Source organism: Anolis carolinensis, chromosome 3 (genome assembly GCF_035594765.1).
Source record: "Anolis carolinensis isolate JA03-04 chromosome 3, rAnoCar3.1.pri, whole genome shotgun sequence".
Classification (NCBI taxonomy): domain Eukaryota; kingdom Metazoa; phylum Chordata; class Lepidosauria; order Squamata; family Dactyloidae; genus Anolis; species Anolis carolinensis.
Genome location: NC_085843.1, coordinates 205,069,832 through 205,093,228, shown reverse-complemented (window position 1 = coordinate 205,093,228; position 23,397 = coordinate 205,069,832). Strand labels below are relative to the sequence as shown.

General features: G+C 38.0%; 1 protein-coding gene across 4 annotated transcripts in view; it reads right to left on the bottom strand.

Annotated features, from left to right (window-relative positions):
- adgra1 (adhesion G protein-coupled receptor A1) overlaps positions 1-23,397 on the bottom strand; it is a 492,840-nt gene that overhangs the window by 246,387 nt on the left and 223,056 nt on the right. For 3 of the 4 annotated variants that reach the window (XM_062976121.1, XM_062976119.1, XM_062976120.1), the window contains exons 8-10: positions 10,515-10,679; positions 5,392-5,590; positions 4,121-4,270 (exon numbers count right to left, since the gene is read on the bottom strand). In XM_062976121.1, coding sequence (XP_062832191.1) covers positions 4,121-4,270; positions 5,392-5,590; positions 10,515-10,679 — 514 coding nt within the window. Of the gene's footprint in view, positions 1-4,120; positions 4,271-5,391; positions 5,591-10,514; positions 10,680-16,444; positions 23,160-23,397 lie in introns of those variants that run through there. The other variant, XM_062976122.1, reaches the window with a different exon arrangement.

Genomic DNA, 23,397 nt, shown 5'->3' with positions numbered 1-23,397 from the left:
TCATAAGGTTTCACTTCACTTTCTGTCCTATGATAATTAAACTTTGAAAAATTTGGTTTGTCATGGAAACAAGGATTGGAGATAAAGCTTCCGTGGTGACACTCTTTCCCCATGATAACTCTTTTGGGAGTGAATTTCCCTTCCTGGAGTAGATTCATCTTACTTCTTGTTGTCTCAGTCCCATTCTTAACTATGAGTTGTTTATAAGTCAGATGCTTGTAACTCGGGGATTTCCTGTATTGCCCTTTCAATAAGTCATGCCTTCTCATAAAGTGTCCAAAGCACATTTAGTTAATCTTGACTTCTCAAGTTTAGACTTGATTCGCTTCAAGAACACATTGCTACTATCCTTTTTAGTAGGCTACACCATCCACAGAACTCTTCTCTAGCAGCACATTTCAAATGACTTAACTTTCTTCCTCTCAGCTTTCTTCACTGTTCAGTTTCACAACCATAATGAGAAATGGGAAATAAGATGGAATCGGCAATCTTGACTTTAGATATCTTGTCAATTCCGGGTCTCTGTTCCTGCTTAGCTGTCCTCCCAAATTGTAGTCCTCTTGACTACAGTCCCCATTCTACTTAATGACTGAACCAAGGAGTGGAAAATTCTGAATTATTTTAATGATTTCATTGCAAGCAAAACTGTGCTTGTAAAATGACTTTAAAACTTCATGCTAGTTTTAGAGAAATTGGGTGTTCTAAATTCAAAAATGATATCAGATTTACTCTACTACATGCAGCCCCCCCCCCCCCCCAATTTGCATTGACTTTTTTGTAGTATGTGGCCAAATAGGATTTTTTTTGAAGAGGAAAAAAAATAAATAGTAAGAAATGTGTTAAAGTTTTCTAAACAGATTTCCAAAACACTTTAATTAGCTTATTTGAAACAGAAAAACACAGGGGCACATATAAGCTTAAACTGACCCAAATAAATAAATCAATATGTTTTAAAAATTAAAGCAATCCTGAGTTGTCCCCTTAGTATGCAAACCAAGTTCCATGTATCTTGGTGCCAGGTGTTTTGCTCTTTACATTACATACTATTTTCAAGTAACTATATTAATTGGAACTCTTTAATTTCAAGCTCTCTGTATTCCCTTTTATTATTATAGTTAAATAAATGGGCAAACAACAATTTTGTCATAAACTCAAGTCTGAAAGCTGGGGATGAGTTGGTGCACAATGAGGAGGATGGGGAATGTGTAGGTTCATTTGCCATTTTCAGCTTGCTAAACAAGGCAGGTTTTATCTAACCTGAAAACGATGAATATACTGGCATCAGGTTTTAAAGTATATGTACTCTCTTTTTCTCCCCTTTCTCTTATACCCCAGAATTACCAAAAAAAAAGGCCCAATGTAGAATAATAACATTGATTTTAATTTTAAAAATCATTTAGAGAAAGCCTCAAAGTGCTAAACATTTATTTATGTGTTTTATTTAAAGCACTTTTACCAGCTCATTAGCAGAAGGGCTTCTACCAAATTGACACATGATCAATACAAAGATGACAGTCACAAGTGAGGGTGCAAATCTTTCCCAATTTAATTCTTTTATGAAAAAATGAATAATAATTGCAAAATGATCAACATTTCACCAATTAATGTACCAAGATACGGTATATTATGCAGGGGTGATAATTCCTCAGTGGGGACTATTTATGGAACGTATATGGGTAGGTATTATAGGGTATAGGTATCACAGTGAGCAGGGATGGAAATCCAAGGTGGTAGGTTCACAGATGCTGGGATGGAGGTATTGTATTTTTACTGTGTTTGTTACTGCTTCTGCACGTTGTGTGTACTGTTTGATAGTGTATATCACTGTTTTACTTTTCTTACTAATAAAATTTATTAAAAAATAATTCGTCAATGGGATGTCCCAATCTGAGAGCGTAATAGTCACCCATTTGTAAAAGGCACAAGAGAAAGGAAACAGTTGAAGTGGTAGAGGGAGTACAGGGGAAAAAATCAATCCTATGCATATTTCCTTGGAAGTAAGTTGTTCAATAGGAATGGCTTCCCAACAATGCTTGTTTTGAATTGCTGTCTTAGTGTGCTTCCAGACAGAACCTATGACTTGGGAGAGAACGGGTTAAAAAAAAGGGGGGGGGGTCAGATGATGTTTGTGCTAAATGCACACTTAATCACAGCAACAGAGGGAAACCCCAATTCAAAAAGGTCCTCTTTTATCCTGGTTCCAGGCAAAAAAAGTGGATTTTCCCATGACTGTGTGGCCCTGCAGTTATGGATTTCACTCTTTACCCCTTGTGGAGACTGATTCCCACCCCATGCCACTTTTAAAAAGCTTGAAACAGCTGATCAGCTCCCATGAAGACACAGCTGATTTCCAGCTGGTTTCAAGAGAGGAGAAGCGGAGAGCCATTACAGGTCTCGGAAAATGTTTATTTTAAACTTTATAGTCTTAAATAGATTGTAAATAAGCAATTGGGGGAAAAGGGAAATCCAGTGGCATTATTTTTAAAATTTCCAGCTGTTATGCGCTGGTGCATATATGTGCACATAGGAATTTCTCCATATTTGTATTAGGATATTTGCATGTATGCATAAACACACCAGCAAATAACTGAGTGATTTTAAAAAAACACTTCCAGTAGATGTCCCCCATCCACCCTCCATTTTATCCTGAGATACAGAAGTGCTGTGAGGAGGGTGGGGGACAAAGCCCAGGACCAGCAGGATTGTGTGGGGACCTGCTCTGAAGTTCCGAATCTGTTTATCCCACATATTAATTCCACATGTTGGTGTTGTCTGGAAGTGTCCTTAGAGAACTGGTTCACAAAAGTTGTGTGATACATTAACACAATGCCCTTCATGCAGTTGAACCCAAGCAATACAAATCTACCGTCTAGATTAGTGCAGGCATGAAACCAGCACTTGGATTTGCAAGATGGAGTAAATTAATTGCTAACTTGACCAGTCCGAAAATATCCAGGCAGCGGATCTCTAGCATCATCTGGCTTCTGATTTGGAACTATTATGCCTCTAACTATACTGGAATGTAAGATTTGTGTTACTTGCTATAATACATTTATTTGGATTGAGTTTACTGTAGAAAATGATATAGACCTGAACTTAGCTCAGGGAAGAATAGTAATCGAACTAAATGTTGGAATTTAAAAATGTTGGTGGGCACTAACCATTCATAAAAACCTAGTCTTTCAAAACAAAAGAAATTGGAAATGCTGGTAAAGAGCATAGAGCAAATATCTAGAGAGAGGGACAACAGAATAATGAAGTCAAGTCATAAAGGATATTTGAAACAGGACCAAAATGACATTTGGCAGATACTGATAGACATTAATGTCAGAAAAATCACGTTCCATATTCTGGCCATATCTTGCTAAGAGAATACGCTTCAATAAAATTAATGAGCCAGAAAGATGAATGTCATATAATGTGTATGACAAAGGGCATTTTGCAGGTACTTTGGTTTTGGCATAAGAAGATGCACATTAACTGCTGGTACTAAAATTATAACTTGGAAAGTCAGAAAGAAATAGACTTGGACGTTAGGAAAGAAAACAATGCATAAAAACAAAGAAAGTAGAAGTGTTAAACGAAACTAGCCTGAGTCCAAAATATCAGACAATGAAATCTTTATGCAACCAATTCCATTAAGAATCGGAAGGTGATATTTTATGAGTTCATCTTTGTGACTATTTATGAACTCAAAATAGTCCTTTTGGTTGGAATTCCTCAATAAAAATTATGTTGTACTGAGAATTTCAAAAGGTCTATTTATCAAGCATGTAAGAAGAGAGATACATGTCAAGCTTTTCAGAAGCACTCTGAAAAGATGTCTGAATTATCTTTCAAGTGAATACAATCACAAGAAGGGATTTTTGTCCCTAAATGTGTAACTTCATAGAAAATTCAACAATTGAAAAGAATATACAGCATGTAATCCAAGTGAAAAGAAAATGCAGACTAAAAAGTATCTGGTCAAAAGATTACAGTTTCTCAAAAGGCAGAAATTCATAACTGGATATTTAATGCTACAAAATTTAAGAACAGGCTTCTGTATAAAATGTGCAAACTTCTGTTTGAATATTAAATAGCAACGTATCAATCAATACCCAGCCAGCCAGTATCTTACATCTTTGATTTCATCCATATATGTGATTAACTTTTCCAGCATGTAAGCCAAATAGATAATGTCTAGCTTATCTGCAAAGTTGGCAGCATCCCTCGTGTAGGTTGCAAGTTGATGGGAAAATTCAAGTGCATTGGTGACATTAAGATGCATCTAGAAACAAAAACACAAAATAATACTTGAATCTAAATGTGAGCTGAAAGGTTTTAGCTTTCAATGAACAATATCATTGACATACATTTCTTCACCATCATGTAAAATAATGCAATGTAAAATATAATACATCATGTCTAGCAGAGGGATGGCCAAAGTGCATCCCACAATTACCTGTAACCCACAAGGGTCCTCACATTTCAAGAACAGTGTCCCTTAAGTAAATAATAAGGTGCTCTGCCTACACTTGCATCATATTTTAAGGCCTCAGCTTTCCTTTAAATAAGAAAGTGATTGCAGTGTTCCCTCACTTATCACGGGGGTTACATTCTAGGACAATCCGCAATAAGTGAAAATCCACGAAGTAGTGGCACTCTTTTTATTTTAATGTCTAAACATTATTTTAATAGTTAAGTAACCTTTCTCCCCCTTTCAAGCCCCGGGGAGAGTGAAGCCCTTCTTACCAGCTCCGGTGGGCCCCTTGCTTTGTGTCTGCCATGTTGCCCTGGCTGCCTCTGCTCCTGCAGTCAGGGAATAAGGAAGGCTGCTCTGCCCGGTAAGCGAGCGAGCAAGGGAGGCAGGGTGAGAGAGAGTGTGAGGGCGGGAGGCAGCAGGGGAGCGTGGAAGAGGTGGCGAGGCTCCTTTTTCTGCTGCTGCTCCAGCCGGCCACACCAGGAAACATGGAGGACTCGGAAGAAGGGGCAGGACACATACTGGTGGTAAGAAAAGATGTGTATGATAACAAGAGGGTGGCTTGCCAAAGTCCCACAGGTGAACAAAACAGTCCACCAACCTTGGCATGTACCTAACCCCTAATTCAGTGTGAGACAGTTTGAAGCTAAGAGCAACGAATGCTTTGTTCACCTTCAGCTGGCTCTGTAGAAACTCTGGGAGTACTAGGATGTATCTTGAATTATGACCTTCATAAATGTACAAACATATGAAAGGTGAGTACGTATACCACAAAAATCATACTTGAGAATCTGTAACTTAAGAGGTTTACATTTTCCTTTAGATAAGGAAGGGGTAAACTTTGGCTCCTGTGCTATATGCTGGTAAGAGACATACTGGTATAAAAAAATCTACAAAACACTCCATGCATAATGATGTTGTCATTTTACCTGACTAAAGGCATGAAGGACTTGAGTTGCTTCTTGTGAATAAGGACATTCAGAATAGCTTTCTTCAGCCCACCGACCTGTGCGGTTACACTTTCGCCATGCTTTTGATTCTTCTGATCCACTCAGAAGAGAAGCTGAATTTAGTGAGTACTGAAGACAGGAGTGGTAAACAGTTACACCAGCCAGAGTTTTAGGCCATCTACAAACAAGATAGCAATACACAATATTATATGCTTTAGAATGTTAAATAATGGAAAGATGTTGCTGTGTGCCTTTAAGTAGTTTCTGGCTTATGGAGACTCTAAGGGCCCTCTTATATCCCAGATTATCAAGACAGAAAATCCACAACATCTGCTTTGAACTGGGGTATCTGAGTCCAAACTGCCATATATTCCAGTTCGAAGCAGATAATGGGGGATTTTCTGCCTTGGTATTCTGGGATATAGAGCTGTGTGGAAGGGCCCTAAGGTCCACTATCACAGGGTTTTCTTAGCAAAAACAAATGTTGCTAATCCCCAGAGGGGGGTTGCTTTTACCCTCCTCTAAGGCTGAGAATGTGTAGTGCATCCAAGGTCACCCAATGGGTTTCTAGGGCAGAGTTGGGGTTTGAACCCTATGTCTCCAGAGTTGTAGTCCAGCACCTAAACCACTATACGACATGGGCTCTCATCATATGCATACGAGATGTGTTTAAAAGGTATCCAACCATAATTTTGTGTGTGTAAACGAAGCTAGGGAGGCCATTCCCAAGTGGAAATAATCCACAAGATTCAACAAGACTTTGGGAACAAAGCAATGGGTACAACACAGATAAAGGAATGGTGCAACAGCCACTTCAAAGATGGCCACACATCAGTGGAGAGTGAAGCACGTTCTGGTAGGTCCTCATCATCCAAAAAAGAAATCGTCATTGACCAAGTGATGACTTTGGTGATGCAGGATCATCTAATCATGATTAGAGAACTTACAGACAAGGGAACCATCAGCATTGGATCTGTTCATTCCATTTTAACTGAGGATTTGGACTTCAGGAGAATCTCAGTGAAGTTCATGCCAAAACTGCTAACAATTGAGCAGAAGCAACTCTGTTTGGAGATTGCACAGGACACGCTGCAGACTGAACAGTGATCCCAACTTCTTCAATATAATGTTCATTGACGATGAGTCCTGGGTTTATTGGTACGACCCAGAAACCAAGTTGCAGTCATCACAGTGGAAACATCCAACATTCCCGAGGCCAAAAAAACAAAACAAAAACAAAGCAGGTCCGCAGTGAAATCAAAGTCATGCTGACTGACTTTTTTGACTCCAGTGGCGTGGTTCATCTTGAGTAAATACCACACGGAACAACCATCATCAAGGAGCACTACCAAGAGGTTCTGCATTGCCTTCATAATGCTATGAAACACAAATGGATGGATCTGTAGGCAACAGGCAATTGGCAGATCCATCAGGATAATGCACCCGCTCACTCTTCACATTTGATACAGAATTTCCTGGCTAAATACAACACTCCTGTGTTGTGTTTGGCTTCCTGAGCCGCCTTGAGTCACTTCGGGTGAGAAAGGCAGGATAGAATATGACGTAAGTAAATAAATAAATAAATAAATAAATAAATAAATCTTTAGGCTCCCTATTTTCCTGACATGGCTCTGTGTGACTTCTGGTTTTTCCCCAAGCTGAAAATGCTCCTGAAAGAAATCAGATTTCAGTCCAGAGAAGATATCATGTAGAATGCAACAGACCAGCTATGTGCCATCATAAAAGAGATGTTTCAATACTGCATCCGAAAGTGGCAGAAGTGTGTGGCAGACCAAGGGGACTATTTTGAAGGAGATTAGTGTAAGATCGTTGTATCTTAATACAAATATTTTTTATGAATAAAGATTGGATACCTTTTGAACACACCTCATATTTCTAGGGAATATGGGTTGGTGAGCTTGGAGGGATTTCCAAATAAACTGGTACTGCATTGTGCACATGTAAGCTAGAAGTTAGAAACCAGAAGCTGCAAGTGATTCTCCATGGTAATGTATTACAATGTGGTAATCTGTGCCAAAAATATATTTTCAATAAAAAAGCATGAGATATTTGTAGAATATATGTGAACACGAGGTTAATTTGAGACACATGAAGACTGCAGCTTTGCTGTGCAAATGATTACATAGGAAATCATAGTAGAGATTAATCAGGTAAAGCATTCTAGCTACTCCACCATTGACAATAACACCTGCTTCATTGCCTCAGTTCTTCCCTACCATTTCATTAGATCATAATATTAAGTTTTACATTTTGTACAAAATTTAGTTTTCCTTCTTCCTCTCTTCTCACCATTTTTCCAGCATACCTATTACACTATTAAGTGTGGCGGCAGTACCTTATTGTCTTTTAATTATTAGCAATTAATCAATTAATAATTAAAATAGTAATTTATCAGTATATCAGTGCCAACATAATTCATAACAACAGTTGTAGTGATAGCTGCAGTTGTGAAATCATTACTTTGCTCAATTTTACTTTCAGAGAAAATAATTAATTTGTGTTTGAGTGAAAAATTATAAAATACCACACTGAAAGCTAACACACTTTGGCTGATTTGTTACTATTTGGATTCTGATTTGACAACATACTAGAGAATGAAAAAAGAAATAATATGCATGGATTTTCTTCTGACTCTCAGTAATCACTTTCCTTTTTAGATCTCAAAAACCATATGAGATTAAAGTTCCAGCAACTGGAAAAATATTTATGTTGGTGGAATGCTACTTCATAAAAAGAAAAAGGTAACTGTCAGCAAGAAGGATCAACTAGGGCCGTTCCTCCAATATATGGGCATATCACCCTAAATCAAACTGCTAATCCAAATCACAACTTCCCACAATCAATGGGATTGACATATAGATTGGCTCATTGACTCAATTAAGTAATTGATTTAATGGGACTCATCCCACAGTTTGATTTAAGGCATCATTTCTGATATATAGGTGCATTTTTTGAAACAAATGAAGGATCAGTTCACAACACAAGTTCCTTCAGTTCAAAGGTTTACCACTTAGAAAAGGACTAAAATATGTAGTCTTCCAGAATGTGTGTATATATATACATTTTAGACCAAAAAATGATAGAAGGAGGCTTCTATATAATAACGAACCTCCTTGAATTACTTCTACCTGCCATTAATGCAAATTATTTGACCAAGTTATTCTTTTTTAAAAGGTGGTGCTACATTATACATTGACAGAGTATGAGGCTGGATCTACACTCCCCTATATCCTAGGATCTGATTCCAGATTATCTGCTTTGAACTGGACTGTATGAATCTATCTTGCCAGATAATCTGGGATAAACAGATCTGGGATATCGGACAATGTAGATCCAGCCTAAGTGAGCCACGTCTTCTAAAATCTGAACTAAACTACAAACAGAAAGAAAAGGGGCCTTCATATTCCACACATTGCTACGCACAAAAAAAAAACTCATTATGAAGAAAAAAGGTTTTGAAATCAAAATAAATTAGGGTCAGAATTTTATAAATAATGAAAACAAATGCTCTGTTCTTTCTTATACATTTTCACTGTCTATGACATTCTAACCCTGATTTATTTTGCCTTGCTTTTGGAATGAATGCACTTTTAGTGAACCACTGACTACACTAATGGTTTATGTGTTAAAAATATAAGTGTTGCTATGATTTTAAGGGACTCCACACGCAGGACATTTTATCTATAACATGGGTTCTTTGACAGTGAAAAAATGTATGGTAACACTACCATACTGGATTATCAAGGTTTAATATAAGGAAATGCTAGTATACCATCAGTTTGCCACTTTAAAAATAGAATATAATGAGAGAGAAACAAAACAAATCCAGCTATCACTCCATAATAGCTTTTGTTCACTGAGGCATGCATTACAAATCCTTACAGAAAGTTTTCAATTACAAATACCACCTGGGCCTGTCAGCTGAAAAGACTCACCTTTTCCATTACATTTAATGCTTGCCGTTTCTTTTTAAAATGAAAAGTTTTTTTCCTGAGTTTTGCTTTTGTGGCAGTGATATCTTGCTTCCTACCTATTTGCTATAATATCAAAACCTCAAAGACCTTTTCATGATAAATTATTGGCATGCAAGCTGCATCCAAGAGGAGAAGCCTTTCAAGGAAGCTTCAGGTGTTAATGCTAACTTTAGTTTCAAAGATGTTCTCTAGAATTCTGAATTCATTACTTTGAAATGCCAAAGGAATCTATGGACTCAGCATGCTTTTGATGTACATTTCTAAAATAAATTCGTGTGGACTTTCTAAAGGATGATCAATAAGGACAGAAATGTGAATTCCTGGCTTTTTTGATTTATAGAAAATAAAATGGCAAAACGCCTTTGGCGTTAGTTGAGCATTTATATATCTTTTATTTATAAAGAAGACGATGACATTTACTGGCAAGGGACTGAAGAGTTTCTTAATGAAAGCTGCATTATGTAGCACTCAGTACAAGCTTATCTAAGACATTTTAAAAGTGACTCATTATAAAAGACCTCAAGTTGAGCGTCTCCGTGCTGAGGAGAAATGCAATGTGTCTACTGGGATGGTCTCTTGAACCTTTCGATGCAAGACAATGTTTTCTGCTTCTCAGAAGGCTGTGTCGCCTTCTGTTGTGTCTTCTGTCAAGATTTCCATTCTGCTGACAGTGAAACAATAAAGCCTTTCTCAAAAGTAAAAATTAAGTTAATAAGACTCCAAGCATAATGCCACTAAGGATTATTTAAACTTCGCAGGGATACAATTATGGGAGGAAAATGAGTAATTTCTATCATACACCAAGCTATCATTAGCCTGCTTTAATAGACAATGTTTTGATCTAAGGACCTCACCACAATAATGATGGAATTCACCACAAATCATTTACCTACACTTTGTTTGGAGAGTGGGTAAATTAAACCTAGACACTGAATCCATGGATAAAAGGGTTGTACTATACTGTGGTTTTATTCTGGATAAATTATTTAAATTATTTGTATTCTAAATTGTTTAAATTTGGTTAAGCTAATTGTATTCTGTGCTGCTCTAAGCTCCCAAGTTATTGGTTGGGATATACATACTGTAATCAATCAATCAAAATCATACCTGAAATCTCCTTTATTGTTAATTATTCTTTCAGCAGGACAGTAAGGTGCAGCTGTTTCTAGTACAACTATTTCCACCTGCTTAGAGATGTTGCCATAGGAGTTGTTGACCATACATTCCCACATTCCTGTTGCTTCAAGATCAATGCTGGACAAGATAAGTTCACTACAAGAGATTTGAAAGGAAACAAATGAAAAATATAACTAAAACATATGTAGGTCTGAGTACTTCATAGCTTTCAGTAAGTATCTGACTCAAATTTTTCAATTACTTTTTAGTCTGCCCTACACAATCAAGGTAGTACTAAGGTTAGTTAAACCTTTGTGTTATACAGTGATCCCTTGACTTAAGAATTTAAACCATTCCTTCACCAAGCTCTTAACTCAAAATGCTCATATCTCAAAGCAAAATTCCAGTTGAAATGCTATTAATCCATTCTGGTCCCCTGAAACCTACCCACCCCATTTTTGTTACGTGTTTTTAAATTAGAAAATGTACCTTATAAATAACAAATAACATATAAATGCACATTCACATAGAACAATAAAAAAGAAAGATCAACTTTAAAATGATAGAAGCACAAAGTTGTGGCTTGGAAGCACGAAGCACAAAGTGAAGGGGCAGAAGCATCATTATCTTCATATTGTACTTATTCTAGCCTCCCTGCCTGTCTTGCTCCCTTTCCCTCTCCCTCTTCATGATGCCCAACATACCTGGAATAAAAACCACACAAAATCAACCCAAAGTTCCTCAAAGCAGAAAAGAAGAAAGTGGACAGCAATCTCCCAAAGCAGACAAGAACACGAGGCACAGAGGCTGCTCCCTTGAAGCCTCTGTATTCTCGCGCTAGCACTCCCTCTGGCACTAGCTTCTAACTCAAAACACTGCTCTCATGTCAAAGAAAACCCATTGTGAGCTATAGCTCTTAACTCAAAACACTCTTAAGTTGGGATGCTCTTAAGTAGACGTTCCACTGTAATTACTATATTTATAAATAAAAAGGAGGAAGTGGGAGGTATAAAGGGAAATCTGTGTGAAGACTAATTGATTTTTATTTTAGCATGAGCTTTTCTTCATATCAATCTACAACCCACAAAAGCTCATGTTAAAATAAAAACCAGTTAGTCCTAAAGGTGCTGCTAATTTCCTCCCCCCCCATCCCTCTTTTCATGGTGCAAGAGACATACACACAGTGTGAGGACTCATGGGCCTTGTAGTCCTGTTCCTAGTACTATTGTGGCAGACAAAGAGGAAAACATGGGGTTTTCGCCGGTTCAGCAAGAGCTGGAGTCCCTTCACCTGCAGGATGTTGATGTTTGCCCTCAAGAATTCAGCCAAACAGGCCTTGGGCAGAACTCCCCTCCGTTTCCCAGAAAAGAATCTTATTCTAGAGAAAGGGGAGTCAGAGAAGCCCAACGGAGGAGTTTACGCATCGCTGCCAAAAATCAAGCTGATTAGGCCTGCTTCCCTTGGGAAATTCTAAGGAGTCACACATCTGGACAGAGTTGGGTTTCGCTTCTCGTTCTCTAGGGAAAGAGCTCTGTTGGCGGGAAAACGAGACCCAATATAGGTGTTTGGCGAGAGGGATTCTTTGCGGAGTCAATTGATCAGCTTCAGGAGTGAGACCGTGTGTGGACTTCGTAATCCCAGTTCCTTGCTTCCCGGATCAAGCTTCAAGCCTTGCCCTGCCTCGCGGTTTTACCACGAACCCTGCTTCATGCTTCATGTTTTGCCTTGTCTCCAGTCACGGATCTAGTCAAGAATCAAGTTTATTTCCAGCCTTGTTGTCAAGCTTCATTGGACTCTAAGACTCTGCTATTTCCCCACACTATTGCTTGGCAAAGTGTGTGTTTCGGTCAAGTGGATTAAAACTTTGAACTCTAATATCATTTATTGGACAATACATTTTTGGACTATATTTGACCTCATTTGAAAGGTCTGCTTCTGAACTATATTCTTCACTTGTTTTTATTGATTTTATATATTTCTTTAATAAAGATATTAGATAGAGACTGGCCTCTGTGTATGGTTATTGGTGCTCTGCTGCCAGGGTTCTGACACACAGCCACTTCTTTGAAAACTAATACTGGGATGATTGACATCTGAGGGACAGCTCACAATGTTAGAGGTATCTCATATTACCGCTAAGTTCCAGTACATTTGGCTTGTCATGTTTTGTCATAAACTGAAGCATATACCAAAATTCAATTGCACTTAGGTAAAAAGGTGTAATATACAAAACATATCAATACTGGTGTGGTTTTGACAAAAATTAAAATTTGACCACTTTTGAAAGACCTGAGCTTGCAAGGCTGGAACATTTCAAATGCAATTTTGGAGGGAATCTAAAATGACTCTTTTTTTTTCTTGGTGATACGCTCTAGTATTTAATCGCCATTGTAATTAACTCTTGTAGAGAAAGTCACTAGTGATGAAGTTCAGTTTGATTACATCATTAAAACTTCAGAAATGCAAGAAGTACAATGCTTACGTCAAAGCATTCCCTGTGACCAAAACTCTAAACTCTAGATTTAATTTAAAGAACATTCTAACAGATCAGACTAACTCACTTGCAGGTATTTTGATGCAAAAAGCTGTAGAATTTGCCAGCCAGACACAATAATGGGCAAAAATGTCAGAAAATTGTATTCGTTTCCTTATGAAGTGGTGAATTGCTGTAAAGGTTAAAGAAACTGACTGGTGATATAAAGTCTAGATATCTCAGATGAGAGTATTGCCATTCAAGCCATGTTGACCCATCAGGGCAGTCAGCACCTTCTATAAAGGTGATACTGGGTAGGTAACCTTTACTTTATAATCTCTCAACTGTGTAGACTGCTTAAACACAAAATTGCTGTACTTGCTCTCTCGTTCAATCTCTTTCAAATTGTTATGTACTTTCTTGCAGCTTACCATTTAAAAAGAGAAAAATAAAAAAGCTCTCCTTGAGCAGAAGTGTCAAATATAAGGGTGAAAGGTTTTCATCCAGATTTTTTTCCTCCTGCATGAGTCTCAGAATCATAGAGTTGGAAGAGACTACAATGACCAAACTATGCCTTATCTCTTTTTTCGATAGCGTTACAAGCTTGGTAGATGAAAGGAATGCTGTGGATATAGCATATTTCGATTTCAGTAAAGCCTTTAAAAGGCTCCCTATTGCATTCTCACAAAGAAACTAGTAAAATATGGGCATACTATTTTAGGTTTAAAGATGAGAAATACTCAAGCCCCATCTACACTGCCATATAATACAGTTTCATAATGCATAACTGCATTGAATTTCATTATATGGCTGTAAAGATTAATATAATGCAGTTAATATAATGATGATAATAATAATAATAATAATAATAATAATAATAATAATAATAATAATAATAATAACTTCATTCTTATATCCTGCCCCATCTCCCTGCAGGGCAGCTTACATGGGAACCAAGCCCAGTGGAACAAAAAAATAAAATGCAACATCATAAAATACATTTACAGTACAAGGCATAACCACATAAAAACATGGATAGGTTTACTTATTTGTTAGCAAATAATCAAGGTAGACCAAAAAAGACAAACAGACTGGGAACTGATCAAAAGATACTTAGAAAATGAGAAAATTAAAATATTAATATGAAGTTAAAAATGACTTTGGGATAAGGAAAATAAATGTTCCAGACCAAGAAACAAAGATGGAACTGTGAAACTGGAGACGGAAGTACATAGAAGAAGAAACGATGACAGATTGAATCTACGTAATACACCATACAATAGATGGAAGTATTTTTAGTTTTAATTATTATTATTATGTTGTCTTTTTTTCTGTCATTGGTTGTTCTTTGTGTATCTCACTTTATGTTTGTTCTTCTTTTCCTTATTCCCCACTCACTTCCCATCCTTTTGTTATGTATGTCACAACTTGGATAAATGTTGAATTTAATAAAAATTATTTTTAATTTTTTAAAAAGAACATGTAAGCCATAATTAAAAACATAACCTCAACAACAACTGATACCATTAGCCAAGCCCAGTAGATATGGTCAGAGCTAAAAGGCAGGCCAGGGCTTGAGCAATATCCTCCAGGGACGGGACTGGTGAGAAAATGGAAAAGGCTAGATATTAAATAGGGCTTGAAGGCCAAGTCAAAATGTAAACCGATTAGTGAAAGGCACATTGGAAGAACCACGTTTTCAAGTCTTTCCGGAAAGTGGCCAGGGTGGGTGCTAATGTAGTCTCTCTGGGGAGTTCCAGAGCCGGGGGGCCACCACCAAGGAGACCTTCTCCCTCATCCCCACCAACTGCACTTGTGACGGAGGTGGGAGCGAGGGAAGCGTCTCCCTAGCAGATCTTAAGGCTCGCACAGGTTCATAGCAAAAGATGCGATCGCAAAGATAGACTGGACCCAAACTGTTTAGGGCTTTGTAGTGGAGCTTTTTAATAGAGGGGTTGTCTACTCCCTATAATTCACTTCAGTTAACAACCTGGCTGCCAACTGTTGTACCAATTGTAGTTTCTGGGCTGTCTTCAAGGGCAACCCCATGTAGAGTGCATTACAGTAATCTAATCTGGAAGTATCTAAGGCACGGAGATTGGCCAGTAGTTATTTAGTATTGAGGAATCAAGGGGCACCTTCTTCAGGCTTGATCTTATTATTGCCTGTTTGAGGTTAGGCAAAATATGTCCCTGATCGAGAGAGGCATTTATAATTCTCACAAACCAATTAGCCAATCCCCCCTGGCAAGCTTGATAAGCCAAGAAGAGTAAGGATCCAGGGTGCATGTAGTCGCTCTCACTGCTCCAAGGATCCCATTGACATCATAATTGCTTGGTACTGCTCTAAAGCTGGCATCTAAGTTGGAACATATCCAAGAGACTTTGTCTGCAAAATGATGTGCAAACATGTCACATTGAGTTGTCAGATGGTCGAGGGTCTCCTCCTCCCCACAAGGCTGTAGAAGCTCCCCGACCACCCGAAACAACTCAGCTGGTCTATTAGTTGCAGAAGCAATACGGGCTGAGGCACCTGCTTGTCCAGTTTTGATGGATTCATTTTAGATTGTTCAGCCTGATGATGTCGACGGGATCCTTGGAGAGGCGAGAGCAACTTCGTGCACCCTGGATCCTTGCTCTTCTTGGTCAACCAGAGCATCAACAGGATTGTTAGCCACCATGACAGGAAAATCCTCAAGAGACATCAGGAATCTATCTGGATCCATAAGTCTCCTGGTACGGACCATCTTAATGAGTCCTCCACCCCTGCAGAGGTTGGAGGCTATGGTTAATTTAAAACTGTTCAGATTATGATCAGCCCATGACAATGGGAGAATATTTTGCTCTTCCACACTGATGTTTCTCCCATCCACAATAATGCAGATAAATGCAGATAATCTTCAATGCAGATAAACTACACTGTATTATATGGCAGTATAGATTCTCAACTAAACTGTCATGAGGTGAGCAACCATCACTGTAACAAACTTGATAAGGCCAAGGCTTATTCTGATAAGTCACAATGGACTTTCTGGATGATGATAAATGATGCTCTGACACTGAACAAAAAGTTTATTCATTTCATTCATATAAACCTAGAAATGCAGATGGTGCCTTTATCCCATTTCCCACCATCTTCCCTTTCCCCTTCTGTCCCATGTTTGTCCAGCAGAGTTTCCTAACCCTCTGAGTGGTCTGGGTATTTTCTTGGGGCCGAAAATAAGAGGAAGATGTGAAAAAAATGTACTTCTGCCTTCCATATGCACATACCAGATTTGAAATCTCAACATCCCAATTCTGCTCAGTGAAGAGAAAGCATCCCAGAGTTTAGAATAGTAATAATAATAATAATAATAATAATAATAATAATAATAATAATAATAATAATAAATGAATTATTTTTGTTATGAACTGTCCTCCAAAATTGAAAATGACTAATAGGTACTCACTAGAGTTGGCCTCAAATACCATTTCATCTGTTTCTTTTGTGTTTCTGTACTGTTCCGTCCATTCGGATGGCACTGAATGATACAACCCCCTCCGGAACGGAAAGAGCAGTGAAACAAAAGACAGAGGGGAACGGTGACCATTTGTTTGGTTGATTTTTGGCTTAACACTCATAGGCCTAGCTCACAGGCCCTACAGTCAGGTGTCGAGTGTTCAGCTGTAGGCCCTGCCTGCTGGGTCTATGAGCAACAAGTGCAGGCCCTGGCGCTTTGCCTCCCAATGTCCAAAAATCTTTGTTTTTTTCAGACCTTGGATGGAAAAGCTCATTTATATAGGCACCCATTTTTGAAAGCAGTTGACAGAAATAGAAACGGGGCCATACAAATGGGACTAATAGAAATAGCGATTCCATACAAATGCATGAGGCTAGTACTAACTAGATTTTTCTATCAATATTACAACACAAAATGTAAAAATAGGAAATGGATTTGTTTCACTTCTAACCCTTAAACTAATTAAAATTGAGTAGCAAACATTCACATAAATATATAAATGGTAGCTGCATTAAATAAAATATTAATATTCACAATGGAAATAAAAATGTCAGAGCTCTCCAATGTCCATTTTTAAATCTGATATTCAACCCCACTTGGCTGTCAATGAATCTTAACAGAATAAGGTAAGTAGGTATAGAAAGAACAACTATAATCAGTGCAAAAGGCCGTGTGTGTTGGCTGGAATAACAACCATCTGGCTGTGGAAAATGATTAATTAAATTACATTCTTCGAGGTATCCTAGGGGCAGTGGTTACTTTGGTGAAACTATTTACTAACTTACCATCTGGATATGACAAGTGATGCATACATCTTATTCTCCCTGGAAACTTTCTAGCAACTGAATTAAGAATAGAAATAAGGTTCTTGAATGAGGAAAAATATGGCTCATCCTTGCTGCCTAGAACATCTGACAAGGAAAGTTTGAATTTTCATATTAGGTCATGATTAACCAAAAGAGTGGATTCTCAGACTATCTTTGAATTCACAGACTCTTTCTGACCTGTATTACCAGTTATTCCTGAGGCCTAGCAAGGCCATGTTGCCCTCTCCTGGGTCACTGCTTTTAAAACTGTGTGTTCTGACTCACAACCTTTAACTCAATGTTAGGATCATGAAAAAATTAGCAAGGTTTCTGAATGCCATCCATTTACACAAAACTTGTTAACAACAATGTGCAATGTTTACAGTGGACTCTGCAGAAAATGCTTCAGCTGTACTCCACAAAAAGTGAAATCAGTCTGTTTAGCAAGCCTCGCAAATGCTAGTTTATTATGATTGATGTTTTATTTGTATACCTCTTTTATACACTGATAAACCTGAAGCTGTAAAAGTTTTTCAGATGGAAAGAAGTCACAAAAATCTGAAGAAGCCCTGCTTTCAGTAACTCCATAATGTAGCCCTGACTTAATTTAATATGAATGCCATGCACTGGCCAAGAAGCCTTTATTCTTCCTTTTCAATTGTGGCAATAAAATACATGCATAGTGGTCCTTTTGAGATATAACAAGCATGGCAAAAATGTTCCATAATGTACAGTGGAACTTATTCCAAGAAAAAGTCACTGTGATGTTGTACCACAGCCTAAAGCACTAACTATTACCAAATATGGAAAGCTCAATGTAGAGCAATCTGTTTTAAATAACTAATCTGGGGCAAAGTATTTTCATTTCAAATAATACATTTTCATCACTTTAATTATGCATAACTAATTCAACTGATTATGTGGAGCCTTGTTATGTGAAGCTCTTCCTTTATTGTCTTCCAACCCATATCTCTGCAATGATTGTTGCATGCTGATGGTCACTGAAATGTCAGAAAGAAAAGTAATTAAGCAATAAGAAGTTGGAGCAGCATATTTCCATGTTTCATTCTCTGAGAAAGGTTTTCAAAACCTGACCCAATTTTCTGTAAGAATCTGGAAGACTCAATCTCAGTTCTGGCTGAGAAATGAAAACAATTACTAGGACATTGACTGTTTATTTTGTCTCCCTTTTATATGTGTTCATCTGCAGGGAGGATTCTTTCTACAATTTAGGCAAAAGCCCGCATTGGCTATATCTAGTCCAAGCCACTATCAATTATTAATATGAACAAAGAATTTTAAAAATGAGTGGTGATCCCTAGAGTGTCTTCCTGCACAAAATGAGTATCAAAGGTTAACACTTGGAAAAATCAAGAGAAGATGTACATATCTAACCAACTAAAACTGGCTTTAGCTTAGCTCATCTGACACTAGAATACTGTAACAATATAGGACTATTCTAATTATTCAGGAGCAACTGTACTAAGAAAGTCCGCCTGTCATATGCTTAGAATGACACAGATTTGCAGAGCTGGGTAATGGGTGCTGATTAATCTATGATGAGATGAACCATGGGAGAAGATCATAACAGTCCTCACTTGAACATTCCCAGGATGTAACTACTATTAGGAAGTTACAGAGTCAGGCTATACATTGAAATGTACCTGTAACACTAAAGGAGGATGAGCCATACCCTCCAAGATGCTGAAACAATACCTCCTCCACATTGCCACTATATCCCAGGATCTGTTCCCAGATTATCTTCTTATCTCAGATTATCTGGCAGTGGAGACTCATATAATTCAGTTTAAAGCAGATAATCTGGGATCAGATCTTGAGATATACGGCAGCGTAGAAGGGGCCATAGTTACCTAAAGTTTGACACACATATAAAGGAAGCTTTAAAGGTAAAGGTAAAGGTTTCCCCTGATGTTAAGTCCAGTCATGCCTGACTCTGGGGGTTGGTGCTCATCTCTATTTCTAAGCTGAAGAGCCGGCATTGTCCGTAGACACCTCCAAGGTCATGTGGCCAGCATGACTGCATGGAACGCTGTTACCTTCCCACCAGAGCTGTACCTATTGATCTACTCACATTGGCATGTTTTCGAACTGCTAGGTTGGCAGAAGCTGGAGCTAACAGTGGGCGCTCACTCCGCTCCCGGGATTTGAACCTGGGACCTTTCAGTCTGCAAGTTCAGCAGCTCAGTGCGTTAACACACTTCGCCACCAGAAGCTTTAGAGATGTGTAATTCAAAAGTATTTGAGAAATAAAACATAGGGATTGATTTTGATTAATTTAAATATGCCCATGTACTGGCAGACCAGTATGAAAGCTCACTGTTGATAAAAGTTAAGCTCAGGGGGAGTATTCTGATGGAAACTTTACATGTATGAACCACAGCAGAGGAAATGAATGAGGTGCTAATAGCCATGGTATTATTCTGAAAGGCCAGAGAAATCTGCCCATCTCTGAAATATACATCTTTGCTTCTTGGTTTTCAAGTATCAAGTGATATTTCAATTGGCTGTGCATCTACAACAGATATTGAGCACACACTTCAGTTTAATTTTAGTAATTTCAATTGGTTCAGCAAATTGAGGTAACAGAGAAAATGTCTTTGATCAGTTTGGAGGCCATCAAATTTGACTAAGATCTAAACCTGAATTTGGATTCAGAAATCCAGATCTTTGCCTATGATGGTGGGATTTTAATTGGGGGAAAAACAGTAGACAGATTGTGTGTTGTTCTACATGAAATTTGCAGGCAGGCCATAATGAGAAGAGGAATAAAATAGCAGACCAATACAGGTATTTTTTTTTTACCATTCCCTCTCTCTCAGTGCAATTTGTTGAAATTTGTGCAAATGTTCCTTCTCCGGGGACACAGAATGTCAGTTTACAGGTCAATGAATACACCTTTGTGCAATTTGAGGACTCTTATCTCATATAGATGTGTCTGCATATGTGTGAAGATTGCCATAAAAAGGACATATAATGGGTAATCCAAGTTATGAATATAGTACTTTAAAATTTCCGAGGTGAGTGTGGAAAGGGGAAAAATGAGTTTGGAGTAAAGGTGACTCCTTTCTTCTCAATTTTTTTAAAGATGGCAGTGTTTATGACGACAGTGACATAAGCTTTGGAAGTCAGAGTAAAGAAGAAACTTATCTTCTCTCCTCTCGCCTTACTCTTCCTGCACTCTTCAGCACATTGTTTTCAGCTTGGTGAGAAATGTAACAACTGGAGCAGAAAAGGTGCTGCCATAGGGACAACAGAATAAAGAAATGGCTACACAGTAACTTTTTTATCCATGTAATTATTTTCTCTAAATATGAACACAAAATGGACTTTTAAGTAAAACACTTTTAAGACATAAATAAAATTAAACTCAAGCTTAATGTAGGTTCTTCACTGACTCATTGGTATGTAAAAATCAGTAACACTGTTATATCTATATAAGAACTATGTTAAATATAGGCGTAATGCATGATTTTATTCCTTAGTTTGATAAACAGAAAAACTATACCGAGAAGAGATCAGCAAAGCTAACACTACAATTGGCAATGCTCACTTGCAATTCATTCATTAAAAATATGGAACTCTCCTGTCTGGTTTACCTAAGTCAGAGACCATATGGAAGATTTATTTTACATCATTACATGGATCAAGCCTATTGTACTTTGCTTGCTACACGGATTAGGAACTATCCTTGCATGCACACACACACACAGCACTGAAGCTATCAGCCAGAGAACACATAAGATCTCCACATTCAGATTTTCTTTTATATAAATTGTCTTTTGAGACATGTTTCCAATCTGATTCTCTAAATGGTTCTTCAAATTCTAACCACTCTGAAGAGTCTTACATTATCACAGTAGATGCTGAAGTGATCTTCCAGATCAAACATTGCTTCATTCGCCCAACCAGATGCATTGCTGCTTCTAGGTTGGGACAATCAGACAAACTCTGGATCCATGTTTTTTATAGTGGACTGGACATGATGGCTGTCAAATGAAGGTCATGTCTATGATCATATGTTTAACTTGCTTTATAGCCTAACTGTAGTGACGTTGCTTCAGTTAGGTCTAGTAATCACTGATTTGAATAAATCTGATTGCAACATCTACTGTAGACCCCAGACAGCAATAATGATGAAACTATGGCAACAACAGAGAGAAAACCTGCTCCAAATCTTTGTTAAGTAAAATATTTCCAAGATTATGAATAAAGTGTTAATCTCCATATGATAATCCTTGATGATCTGATTGTGTACCTTAGAAACAGCTAGAAAAAGGCAGACAATGAAGTTCGCTTTTCTAATTAATTCTTAAATTATTCCTGATTGCATGATTGTAATGCAAACTTTTATGCGTACACCTTAGTTTGTAGTTAAATTTCTCTCTTGCTCAGCTGTGTACAAATGTTGAATTATGTTGTATTCATATGGGCCATAGTTGTAAATTGAATTCCAGAACTGTGGTACAGAAAGGAAAAAATAGGGAGTAGAGTTTATGTGGTATAGTGGTTTGAGTGTTGGACTATGGCTCTGGAGGCCAGAGTTCAATTCTCCACTCTGCCGTGGAAACCCATTGGGTGATCTTGGGGGAGTCACACACTTTTGCAGATAACTGTCTGTGTTTTAGTGGGTTTTTTTCGTGTCTGGAGCAACTTGAGAAACTGCACGTTGCTTCTGGTGTGAGAGAATTGGTTGTCAGCAAGGAAGTTGCCCAGGGGATGCCTGGATGTAGGAGGCTTCTCTCATGTCCCTGCTGGAGCTGACAGATGGGAGCTCACCCTGCTCCCTGGATTTGAACCGCTGACCCTTTGGCCAGCAGCCCTGCCGGCACAAGGGCTTAACTCATTGTGACTACTAGAGACACATGATTGAGGCAAACATATTTTATATCCGTGTTGTTTTACATAGTCCAGCAACTGGAATTTCCTGAGCCAATTTCATATCTACCATTCACAACATTTAACAACATCCATGGATAAGCAGTTTGGATCATATAAAACCAGATCTGGCTTTTGGCTTGTTAGCAATACTTGCACAGGCCAGTTTTATTCATTTACCAAGTTTCGGCAACTCACCATAGACAGCTTATTCTACCAAATATACCGCTCTTGGCTGAACTTTGATCATTAATCCCAGAAATTTCTGATTGTTTTAATTCTTTATTGGATTGTAATGCAATGACATTTTTCTCCATCTTGCTATCAGACCTTCAATACAAAATAAAGGCAGAATGTATAATGTGTCTTTCATGTTGCTTTAGGTGAACATCATAGACTCTCAGTTTCAAATCTCTACAAAGGACTGTCACAGCTGCTTCATAGTCTACTGTCAGTTTTGTTGACAGCCTTCTAGCACAAAGTGTGAATATCCTGTGAAAGATGCCTTCCCCCAAACCTAACTTGCCTTTAATATTACATCCACAGTCCTTGACTTGGAAAACTATCAAATTGCTGCAATCTATACAATGACTAACCGCTTTAATGTTTATTGAAATAGTGATGCTTGGATGAGTAGACAAAGTTTTTGGAATTAGTAGAAAGTGTCCTCTATTTTTCCCATAATGGAAAGGGAAACTACAAATTTGTTGCACCTAAGAAAAGTAAGTGCATATCGCTATAGCCAAATAATACCAGAGCCATTTGAAACAACATGACTTTGGAAAGGTCTTGTTATCTTTGATGAAAAGCACTCTGATCACAATTTTTATATCACTAGGAAGCTGGCATCATTTATTCATATGGCTGTGTTGGACATGGAGTCACCCATGAAGCATGCAGCTAGAAAAATAAGTGTCACTCTCCAATGGCAGCATAGTCCTCTCTCTCTCTCACTCTCTTTCTCATACCACACACACACACTAGTTGACACATATTTGTTTTCTTCAGTTTAATGCACAGTGGCATTAAGACAGGGCTAGATGAATACTGTTTGTTTTTAGCACCAGGACGCTTCAAAAGAACATGTCTCTTTGGGATTAAGTCACATTATTCAAATAGTAGGACTTAACTCTTGGCCAAACTAGCCCTCATACCACATGGGAGCAACTGCTGAATTCTAGCTATTCAAACTTTTGTCAA